This window comes from Mauremys mutica, chromosome 6, assembly GCF_020497125.1.
Source record: "Mauremys mutica isolate MM-2020 ecotype Southern chromosome 6, ASM2049712v1, whole genome shotgun sequence".
In the NCBI taxonomy this organism is placed as follows: domain Eukaryota; kingdom Metazoa; phylum Chordata; order Testudines; family Geoemydidae; genus Mauremys; species Mauremys mutica.
This window is the reverse complement of record NC_059077.1, coordinates 42,866,019-42,878,468: the sequence shown is the minus strand read 5'-3', so window position 1 is coordinate 42,878,468 and position 12,450 is coordinate 42,866,019. Positions and strand designations below refer to the sequence as shown.

Genomic DNA, 12,450 nt, shown 5'->3' with positions numbered 1-12,450 from the left:
AAGGAAAAAGAGGCAGTACTTTGAGCAGGGGGGTTACATATTACATTTATAATACACAATCACAAATAAAGATGATGGGTCTGCAGATAGAGAGTAAAAAAATACTATAAAAAGGCTGCGACGGAGAAAAAGCCAGAAGGATGCAGAATGGTATGTATTTTTTTTTCTCTCACTCAGCCCTGTACTGAACCATGTCCTAGTTTTATTCTTAAAAAGGAAGCGAGGGGAGTGTTGGGCACCCTTTTCTTTCTCTCTCCTCCTGCCCCACAAATTCAGTTGTCAACACCCGCCTCCCCTTTACACCCACACGTGCCATTTGCCCAAACTCATATTTTGTTTTGGATACCTAAACACATTAACCTCCCTGTTATTTCAATTTGTCATCATTTATCACTGAAATGGAAAGAGGCACAATGATCAAAAATTTGACTTTTGTAAAAATTTGAATTGTTATAAAAATAATAAAAGAACAAGCAACACACACACATCCCTAATATGAGAAAATCGTCATTAAATCACACAAGACCACGTACAACATGGTCCAAACAAACTCTGTACAACTGTTTCTTATAGGGACATATTTATACAATGTTTCTTTTAAAGTCAGTCATACTGTACCTTTACTTCACTGGCTGTTTAGCATGTTATATACTTAGCGTTAGCACAGCTTTCCTTCTTTGGCATATTCCTCCTCTCTTCCTCCACACAGTGGTCCCCTGAGTCTGAACTTTCAGCAGCCAAGTATGTATTAGCTGTCACATTGGCATTTGGCCATGTAAGTTAGAGGAGGCCTTATACCACACTATTCAGAATGCTATAGAAGTTAACGCTCTGTCAGGATTTCCACTATATCACCTCCCCACCACACACACACATTGTTTGTTTGTTTTTTGAAGAATTTAGAACACTGGCATTAGACAAAACACTGTAGGTTGAATATTAGAAGGAAACACTTGTTTTCAAAATAAAATAATAAAAAGTTTGGGCTGCGTTTCCACACTTTCATAAAAACAAATAGGTTTATTGGGTCTGGTTACCTTACTGCATCCACTTAACTGAATTGCTGCTTCTGTTTCAACACACTGCATCTTTTTCTCCACCCCATTTGTCTAGCATCTGCTTCCATTAGTCCACAAGCAGCAAGACTCCAGGCAAATCCATGCCATATCTTACCTCCAGGCTCCCTAGCATGTCCCTATTTCCCCCAGCAGAGTCTGCCTGCTTATTTTCCACCTCCACTTACAACTTCTGATCACTCTAGGCAACCCAGCGCTGTAATTCCAAAATCCTCCTTCCCTTAGATTCTCTCTAGCAGCTCCCATCATGCATTCCACAGCAAGTTCTAATAGCCCCACTCCATTACAAGACACTATTTCCTCCAGTTTACCTCCCAACCCCAGAGGAAACTCCAGTACATTTCCACTCCCTCTGTTTATCCTCCTGTCTCAGCAGCAAGTTCTGACTGACCCACTGCTTCCTTCTCAGCTTTCTCAGCAATTCCCAATTCCCACCCTGTATCCCAGCAGCTCTCAATCACACCTCCCTGCCACACCACAATTCCCAGAGAACTAGCCATTTCTACTCCTCCCCTGCACACATCCAGTCCTGACTACATCTGGATTCCACCACTCGCTACATGCAATTCCAGATCCAGCCTTAGCTCCCAGCCACAAATAGTTCACATCTCACACACACAAATGCATGAAGTTCAGCTTGCATTCCTCTTCCTCTGGGAACAATCTCCCAAATGGGAATGAAGGCAGAAGATGTAGGCTTAAGTCCCACTTTAAGTCGGTCACCGAAACATGCTAACACAAACTCCTCCAGCACTGTGGGGTTTTAGTTGCTCATGCAAATCATGGGTGGGTTTGCCACATTAAAGAGTGCTAGAAAATGACAGGCTACGCCTTGAAAAATAACAGGGTGGGAAAATTTTTTGAAGAGCAGCTACATTTAGGTGCCTATAAAATTTCAAGTTGTCCATGTAAATGGAGAACTAATTAAGCTCTTTGTTACAGGAAATGCCAATGTTAATTATCCATAAGGCATCATACACATTTATGGCACTATATAAACAATAAAAATAGCTTGGATATCAAAGATAAAAGAGGGTACTTTGGTGCCCATAAACTGTTCAGTGTGGACTGAGATGGTTAGGGGAGTGTCACAGCTTTTTATGCATTCATATGAAATATTGATTGTTCATGGCCGGATTATTTTATGTTTCAGTATAATAAATTGCATTAACATCTTATCTCAGTAGACTTCTAATCTGTTTAATTCTGAACTTTGATCCCCTCTCTTTATTCTGACTGCACCTTCCTTTCTCCTTCCCAACTTTTCTGTCATCAGCACATTTCAGCAATTGGCTGCACATTTATTCCTCTAAATCACTGATCTGTCATGAGAATGTAATAGTGACCCTTGTTGCACTCCCCTAACAACCTCAAGTCCACGCTGAACTGTGTGTGTGTCTGACACACACACACACACAGACACACAATATTAATTTAGTGTGTCTGGCACTAAAATTCAAGCACATTTAGTACTTAAGTTTTTTTGAAATGTTTACTATATTTTATTTAATAAGCCAGTTTAACAAGAATTTAAATAAACTTCAATATTTATATTATATTAAATATATTGAAAGAGGGAACATATTTAAGTCTGAAATTTTCCTGAGGCAACAAGGAGAGATGCTAAAGATTGTCTCTTTCTCTATAGGAGATACACAAAACAAAAATAAATTATGTCTATAAGCTTTCAACAAAAAACAACATATTACATCACCTACATTAAGAGTTATTCTAGCACTATCCTTTTCGGCAGCAGTGATTATGCTGTTATGCACAGCTGGATTCAAATGTGGGTTAGAGAGTTTTTGAAGGGATGATCTTATTTGATTGTTCTTAATTGCCTGTCACTAGGTTACTGGATTTTCTTGTTCTATAATTTAAAAGCTGGGTAACATGTTGGACTTGGCAGATGTACACCTGCATTCTTGAAGTCCACAGCTGCAATTTTTTAGACATAATTTGTATAGCTACAATGAACAACTAGTTTACATCCTGACTACATCAGCTAAAAACAGCCATGCTTTGGAAAAAACGGAGCCTGGACAGATGCTTGCTAAGGAAACTGGAACTGATATTACAAAGCTTGTGGGTGGCGGGCACCCAACTGTGCTGTCATGACATATTAAAATGGATGATAGAGAGCTGCTCCTAAAATAATCAGAGATGGGATTATTGTACCAAGAGGCAGCAAATACAAACAACTGAAAAAACAGAGTTTTTCCTCTTAAGAGAAATCCAGAGAGGCACAAATTCACCCTAAATCACTGTTATTAACCAGAGATTCAATCAGAAGTTCCCAAACTGTGCTCTGGAGAGCCCTTAAATCGTGGTCTGTGGAGGGAATAGGAGAAGCACCCTGGAGAACTCACATGGTTGCTGGACAGGATTACGGGGAGGGGACACTGAAGGGGACAAGGGGAATGGAGGAGGGAGAGGACTTGTGATGGCGCAGTGGGTTCCTAGAAAGGGCTTCAGGTGGGAGGAGGCGAGGTCACCTGATGGACAACTGTTTGAAGCAAACTGAGATTCAGCTGTGGGGGAATGGATTTGATTCCAAGTGTGCACTGAATATCACTGGGGAAAACTGATGTTCATTGTGGAGTGGAAATTCATCCTCTGGGAGTGGAGATTTTTTTTTATTTGTCCTGGGGTAAGGGAAATTGTGAAGCGGGCAAGGAACTGATGGTAAACTGCAAACCTGATAACGGCTTGGTAAGTGGAGAACTGTGATCACTACTACTGACAGGCTGAGAATTTGCACATCCTCTTATATTTATGTTACTCCATCTACCCCTTGCCACCCCAGCCAGCTTGTTTACTTCAGCACCTGTTATGTCTTGTCTTCTAGATGCTAAGCTTTTTGAGGTAGGCACTATCATTTATTATATGTTTGTACAGTGCCAAACACAATGGGAGTCCCCATCTGATTGTGGGCTTTAGCTGCTAATGCAATGTAAATATTAAATAATATGGGGTGGAACTGACTTTGAATGTAATGGTGTGGAGAACAGATTTTGAAGAATGAGGGTCCCAGTTTCGCAGCAGGGAGGACAAGGAAAGGTAGTCCCCAAGATGGCTCCCTAAAAAAAACCAGTCCACACTATGAAAAGGTTTTAGGACCTGTGGGCTACATCATCCATTTAATAGGCCTGGCTGGTAATATATTCTTGTTTCAGCAAAGAAAGGCAGTTATAATTCAAATGGAAGTAACAAATTAAACTGCCTTTCTAATATATTAAGAAACATCATTTTATTTATTTGTAAAGCTCTGTCAGAGTGACATTGTGCTGTTCCCCGAACAGAAACAGACTGGCCTGTTGAGGTCTCAGAGTTCAGATAATGTCAAGTTATTCACGCTGCTAATCTGGTCCCATTGTTCTGACATGTGGATAGGGTGTCACTGAAGGTCTCTAAGCCCCAGCCCACACATTCATAAACCAGTCTGAAATCACTAGAGCAGATGCCTGTTCAGCCAAATTTATATAAATGTAGGACAGTATCTGCCTAGCATTCAGACTCAGTGCTGCCTATTTACTATCTATTTAGAGCTTAAGGTTCACTTTTTTTTTTTTAAATACCTATAAGGTTGATTTAAAAAAAAAGTTTATCATGACCAAACTCATAATGAAACTAAATTATACCAGAGATTGAAGTCTGATGTTACTGTAGGAAACTCTGCTTTTTTAAACAATTTACAGTGTCAATCAGGACACAAGAATAAGGAGTAAACATGAATGTCAGGATCAGAAGGTGATTTATTAATACAATCTACTTAGATTTTAAACTTTTTCAGCAGGGATTAGATTTTCTTTAAGGGTGTATACACTGCTTAACACACTGGGGTCCCAAGTCCTGATTGGGGCCTCTAAGCACTACCGTAATGCAAATAAATAAATGATGATAATATGCACGTATGACTCATGAACTGTTGATAATTAACTACCTACAGCTTGATAGTTACTATGACAATCTACCTGGATTTATTTGCTTATCAATTAATATTTGTATTTTAGAACAGTGCATCATTTACCCCTAGCATTCCAAGTGATTCAGTTGCCTTAAAAACAGATCGCATGCTTCACAAAGACGTTCAAATGAATGCTTGCCCAGTCTCCTAGATGCTAGGCGGTAATTATTTATCTAATGATATGGTTCCACTCTTTGGAGCAGATGACAGATTCGTTTCTTGATGGCATGATATGTTCACAAAATTTAGACTGCCAGTTAATATTTCTGCACTTCCACAATAAAAGGAATTAGTCTTAAAAGTGAGTGCTGAAAGACTTACTCCACTACAAAGGAATTCCACAATTTTGGAAGGGCCTTTTTAAAGAAGCAGATTTTTTCTATTAAGCTTTATACTTCTGATTGTCTACAACAAACAAAAACTCTCTGTCAACTAGATATGTGCGTGGCTCCCACTGACCTAAACAGGAGCTCCAGACATGTGTCCAAGGGCAGAAGTTGAACCAATGCCATAACAGAAGAGATGCATTTTTGTAATCTACAGTTTCACCTCGGACAACTCCCAGGTCACAACCTAAGATGCTAGACAGAAATGATACATCCAGTGTCCATTACTGTTTTTTTTCATGATGAATTCCAGGAATAGATTAACTTGCAGAATGTTTTAATTACATTAAGTCCTTGTAGCAAAGATATAGAGATTTTAAATGTGATTACGTCTGCTAGATCCTTAGTTCCTGTAAATGCTTGTGCTGTGGTTGGAGCCTGAAGTAAGAGCATCACATCTTTGAAGAAAAGATGTACTACATAACTGCAAATTTGTCTCTCCCTCTTTCTCTTTCTCTCACACTCACAGAGAGAGAGAGAGAGAGAGAGAGAGAGAGAGAAAAGCAAAGCTACTTCATGAACGTTATTCCCCTTGCTTATTTACAGAATCACATTTGAAAGATCAGAAAACTTAAGACAAGGAGTCAGGACCATGCATGGCTGTCCTTTACGAGCTTTGAGAGCTGCAGCATTACTCTAGATGTGGGAATATTGTTATAATTCTGTTACTTAAAGTTCAACCATGCTGACAGCTGTCCTTCTTGAACCATTTGGTTAAATGTTTTCCAAAATCAGGAATTGAGAAAATTAAACCTCACAGCTGTGACAAGTCATCAGCAAAACATTTTCAGCCATCCAGATACAGCAATACTATTGGCACAAAGCAGCAATGCATTCAGTAAAATTAATCTTGAAAGAACAAATCACTAGTCACAAGATGGCTGGCTGCAAATAATTATATGGGCCTTTACCATAGCAACAGTTTAAATAATGTGACCTTTCAATTACCCTGGTTCATGCTATGTGGATTTATCTACATTATAAGAAGGAAGTGCTTCCATTCATAGCACTTCTCAAAAAGAGGGACTGACATCTTCCCTAACACATGAGAAATGCTTTACTCATCAGATAGCTCAATTCTTGAGACCATAATTCTTCCTAAAGGCACAGCTGGTTCAATTATAAAACATACAATTCTTTTTCTCATATTCCCTTTTCAGAGGCAAGTAGAACTGGTCTCCAGTCTAGAACAGTCTTTCAAGATTGAGGAATCTGCCCCCTACTAATTTTGAAATTAGAATCTTTATAAATATTCACCTCATTTTAAAACGAAGGGAATATCAGCCCAGCAAAATGACAGCTGACCTGCTAATTTCTGAAATAAGTGGCAATTTTAAAAAGTGAAAAGCTAAAACGTACAACGAGATGCTACAGCTCTGACATTCAGACCTGTATATTTTTTGCATTTGTGATGGTGAATTTCCAAAACGGAGTGGTCAGACCAAAGAGGTCCCATTTTTATTGTAAAAAAAAATCCCTTTGCTACTTGTATGCCACCATCTACACAGGTGAATTGAGAGCCAATGTAGGGCTCTATTGTGCCTTGAAGGCACAGCCTTACACTGGGGATAGCAAGCATGATGCCTTTATTCTGGATCTCCAGGGAGTGCAGGGGAAGCTACTACACCACCCCATTTCAAGGTGCAATGCACACTGCACTTGTACTCAGATAGCAATGCTGGCTGCTGCCAGGCCTGACCTTCTCCTCACCCCATTTTGGGAAGTCATGAGTCCTAGCTAGGTTTACAGAGTCCCGGAGCTCATTTGCATGCAGCCAAAGGAAGCCTCTTTACACACTTCCAACACTCCCATGTACCCTGCTACTAGGCATAAACTAGCCCGCAACTGAGCACAAAATATAATTAGCTTTAGAAAGAATTAAACTTGCACTCTTGCATCTCCTCTTACCGTGCAGCCAACACGAGAAATGAGAATCAATTTGAAATGCCAATCTTCTTTTGAACAAAACCCTTTTCTATGGTTTGAACATATCTGGTTGAGAGCACAGCCCAGAGGGCGAAGAAAAGACCTCTGTACATATCCTATTTCCTGCTGCCACCCTGGTGACTCCCAAATAGATCCATTGAAGGTCTTTACGGTTATATCTGAAGATAGCCTCTGTCCTGAAATGATCAGAGCAGAGTGTATAATACAAAAACTTTCGCATGATAGTGGTTTTTTACACTGCTTATTAATGAAAGCTCCCAGAACTACTAGCTAACATCCACTGGAAAGGGAGGAATTTAGCATTCATTTTTTGATCTCACTGCACAGAATTTTTGTTAAGCTCCAGGAAATATGCAATAAAACTGAATAATATCTGACCAAATTTCTCAGGAAACTTAGAAATGACAAGTCACCAGAAGCCAATTCATTTGTTCAGTTCAAATGACCATCACTTAGGCAGTGAAAAGGTAAAATCACCTCTGCAAAAGCAACTGAAGTCCCTGATGAGTGAGGAAGGGTCTTATTTTCAGAAAGCACCATGGGTCAAACTGTGTTCTTGGATAAGTCAGTGCATGCAAATATAGCCCTATCACTGGGATTTACTCTCACCACGACCCCGAAGTGAGAGAGAGACAGACACAGAGAACTGCCTTCAGAACTAATGGAAAAATCATTAAAGGAGTGAGAGGCAGACACACTATTGTTGGTGCCAGCATTTGCTAACAGCACAGAGCAAAGCTAAGGAGAGAAGTCCTTGTTACTGAAACACACTTTTCAGACAGAAGAAAGACTTGAACAGCAACACGGGAAACTTTGGTCTGTTCACCTTGGCACAGCACAATCCTTAATCCTCCTGCCTGTGTCAATGTATTATTACATGATGATTAGCTATTCAAACAAGACTTAAATTCCTAAACATTGGCATATGGAAGAGATATGTATAAAATAGTTGGGGAAGTTTTCAGTTGCTGTCACATCACACTTACCTGCAATCCCTTGTAGCAGCCCACAGACATTAAAAATACTTTTCTTCATTACACTCTGCACACACATAGTAAAGACAGACACAAATGCCACAGCACAGAGAATCATGATCCCCACAGCTAGGAAAATAGCAGTAGCCTGCCAGAACCCACTGGCAATCTCGTTAAAGTTCTCTGCATAGGGCCCACAAAGTGTGTCTCGTCTGGAAACCTGCATGTGGGAGATTCTGGTGCAACGCCCATAGATACCCAAAGTTGGATGGTAAGGCTCCTGTGAGCCTCCTGTCCTGTTGTCCATATCTTCGGAGCTCACAGGCTTGGCTTTGCCAATTAGCCAATCTGCACTCATGAAAGCTATGAGCTCTGCAAAAGCCACGACAATACTCAGAAGTGTCCACAGCATTGAGCGACAAGTTACAATGACATGACACATATTGCTGTCCAGTGCTTACAGTCAGTGCAGTTTGAGAGTCTGAAACCCAAAACAAAGGGGAAAAATTAAATTAAAAAAAGAAAAAATATCCACAAAAAATGCTGCTTCAGTTCTGCTCTTCCAGCTGTTTCACAATAGCCGGGAAGGAGAAGAAGAAGTTAGCTGCCCAAAGTTTTGCAAGCAGTCCAGTCATTTGTTCTCAGTGTTTAGCTTCTCCTTTGGTTGCTGAGTACTGAAGTATGTGTTTCTGCGTTAATATTCATACTGGCACATGACGTTACAATAGTGTGGGGGAGGGCCCAAGGACTGCCCACTGCTTTTACATCACACACCTAGAGGAGAGAAAGAAGATGAAAATGTTAGCAGAGGAAAAAAAAAAAAAAGCTCGACTCTACCCCCGCAGTTCCAGAGAACAATCCAATGTTTTGCAAAGATCATTCTAAATCAACATATGAAAGTTCTAACAAGGGCCTGTCAAATACAGCCTCCTGGAAACTTCCCAGCTTAGACTCAATGGAGTGATTAATCTCCTGCTGCACTGCTGTACTTACAGTATCTGTTTTGTCCTGTCCTACTTGCAGCTGTTTGTCAAAAACTTTGTAAGCAAGGTCCCAGCAACTCCAAACATACCCAGCCACCCACAACCCACCTGTTGAAACTACTAGCTTTTGGGAGCTATCCAGTAAAACGCTCACACTTGTTTAGGTAGTTTTTCATAAGTGCATTGTTACAGTGCTGCCCTGTATTTAGTCCTGGGACTCAAACAAGCAGAATGACATTGGGTACCTCTGGGAAGGAGACAGGATACAAGCTCTTTCACATCAGGATCATATGGGACACTTGTGCAATGAATGAACCCAATCTCATACTATTTCACTGAAACAGCTTCCTAGCTAGACTGCTGCCTACTGTTGCTGTTCCAGCTTACGTCTCAATGAAGAGCAAAACAGAAGTGCAACTGGGAATAACCCACCCACTGGAACACATCAGAGCTATCGAAACATACCACAGTTCCAAGATTTTGAAATAGCTCTGCAGAACTGATATTGCACAGTATTCTTAATCTTTGCTTATCTTTAAGTGAGTAACACAAAACAAGTTATAATATCCAACACATAAGTACATGGCATCTCATCCTGGTTAATGCTGAGAGTGGCAGCCTTAGGTAATCCACGTTGCTGCAGAAGTTCTTACACATTCAGGAGCCCTGCTCACTGCCAAACAGCTTATGGATCCAAAAAGAGAGCTGTCAATGGACTGCACACTCTCTCAGCACCCTCTAACTCAGGGGTGGGCAAACTACAGCCCATCAGGCCTTTTAATCCGTCCCTCGAGTTCCCACCGGGGAGCAGGGTCAAGGGCTCGTCCCGCTCCTGTGCTCCAGCCAGGGAGCAGGGTCGGAGGCTTTCCGCGCGGCTCCTGGAAGCAGCAGCATGTCCCCTCTCCAGCTCCTATGTGTAGGGCAGTCAGGGGGCTCTCTGCACGCTACCTCCGCCCCAAGCGCCGCTCCCCGCAGCTCCCATTGGCCAGGAACTGTGGTCACTTTGAGCTGCAAGGGTGGCACTTGTGGACGGGGCAGCACGCAGAGCCACATGGCTGGCACCGCACCCCCACGTAGGAGCCATAGGCGAGCATGTCACTGCTTCTGCGAACTGCAGGGGTGGTGCCTGCAGATGGGGCAGTGCGCAGAGCTGCCTGGCCATGCCTCCACGTAGGAGTCGGAGGAGGGACATGCCACTGTTTCCGGGAGCTGCTTGAGGTAAGCGCTGCCCAGAGCCTGCATCCCTGATCCCCTTCCGCCCTCTGAACCCCTCAGTCCCAGCCCAGAGTACTCTCCTGCATCCCAAACTCCTCATCCCCACCCCTACTCAGAGCCTGCAGCCCCAGCTGGAGCCCTTCCCCTCCCCGCACCCCAGCCCCCTCCCACATGCTGAACTCCTCATTTCTGGCCCCACCCCAGAGCCCGCACTGCCAGCCGGAGGCCTCACCCCCTCCCACACTCCAACCCCCAATTTCATGAGCATTCATGGCCCATCATACAATTTTTATACCCAGATGTGTCCGTTGGGCCAAAAACTTTGCCCATTCCTGCTCTAACTCCTCCTCACTGCTAGCAATCTCTCTGTTCTTTCCATCTCCCTCTGCAGGTTGGGACTGCACCACAGATATGCCCTACCTCCTCTGCCTATTTGTGCTCCTTCCATGTTAGATGGCTGTCTACTCTTGTAGCTTTTCTACTCTATATATATCTGAGGTGGGATGAGTGTTGTTTTCATGGGAGTTGGGTAGACCAAATGCAGGTGGGAGGCAGTTTAGATTGGACCGTGAAGATCTTATATTGTGTAAGGTGCATCAGAAATCTCAGTCCAAATCTGAACTTTGATGGTGAAAGAGGCCATGGAAAGCCCCCTTCTAGTCTTTAGTAACTCAGTCATTTGAAATGCAGTACACTGTTACATTGCTCTATTTACAGACATCAATAGCTCATAAGTTCTGGTTTGTTCATCTGAGAAAAATTTGTGGTGTTTAGCATCAGGGCTTGCATTTGGACTAAGAAGCTGTTGTGCAACTATTACAGTAAGGGCTTGTCCTCATGAGGAAGCGACTGAGAAATAAGCTAGGGTGGGGAATTAAAACACACTAATCACTCTGCACTAGCTCCTCATGTGGACACTTTTGTTCTCCATTAAGAATGCCTTTATGTGATTTATCTTAATCCTCTGGTCCACTTAATGCCCTTAAGGTAAAGTGCACAAAGGCACTCTTATGCAGAGTAAGACTGGTGTCCACCTGGGGAGCTACTGTGGAAATAGCTATGGCAAACTTTTTGCCTGTGACAAGCCCTAAGTCCACTTTGATAGTGTGTCCAAAAGCTATACTGAAAAAAAAAATTAGTAGCTAATGCAAATTCCAGAATTATACTGATCTTAATTTTGATCAAACAGACACCTAGAGGTGACAACTGAGATTGCTGGTATCCCCAATTTATATTCTAATTGCTTCCTTAAAATCAGAAATGGAGCATAACATATGCCTCTTTACCTGCCCTGAATTATGTCATATGGGGGAGGGGGAGGGAAGATTAGCAGAAAATGCACTGAAGTTAGCTATTCAGAGATGAGAATATAAGATTTTTTTAAAGTGTACTTAAAAATAAAATACTAATGGCCAACTGATCTTAAAGGAAAAAGAATCTAGAACCCAAATTAATTCCTATCTGCCATTCATTAAAAGCAGACAGCCACTGAATATTACTACTACTACCCAACAGATGAAGATTAGAAGGTGCCACAAAGACATTCCTATTTCCTTTGTCTCAAAACTTTCAAACCACATGATGCATCAGTAAAGTGAAATGGTGCCTTTATTTAATCTGAGTCCTTTGAGACCAATGGTGAAATCCTGGCTCTTCCAAAGTCTATGGGGAACTCCACTCACTTCAATGGATCCAAGATTTTACCCCAAGAATTTAGATTTCTCTTCTCCCCATATAAGTGGGTATCTCACAGCACTCTGTTCTTGGTGAGCTCCTCTTCTCGATATACAATTGTAGATGTACCCAGATAACCTCATACACATACTTTGTTTCAACTATAATTGTCATGTGATGAGACTCAAATCAGTATCTCAATCAGTCCAGGCCCAGAACTCAGCCTGT

The 12,450-nt window shown here is 41.8% G+C and overlaps 1 protein-coding gene across 6 annotated transcripts in view; it reads right to left on the bottom strand.

The window, feature by feature from the left end:
• The window catches only part of LHFPL2 (LHFPL tetraspan subfamily member 2), a 232,234-nt gene that overhangs the window by 23,222 nt on the left and 196,562 nt on the right, over window positions 1-12,450 (bottom strand). For 5 of the 6 annotated variants that reach the window (XM_045021817.1, XM_045021814.1, XM_045021818.1 and 2 more), the window contains one exon: window positions 8,363-9,124. In XM_045021817.1, coding sequence (XP_044877752.1) covers window positions 8,363-8,792 — 430 coding nt within the window. In that variant the 5' untranslated portion in view covers window positions 8,793-9,124. Of the gene's footprint in view, window positions 1-6,761; window positions 7,553-8,362; window positions 9,125-12,450 lie in introns of those variants that run through there. The other variant, XM_045021819.1, reaches the window with a different exon arrangement.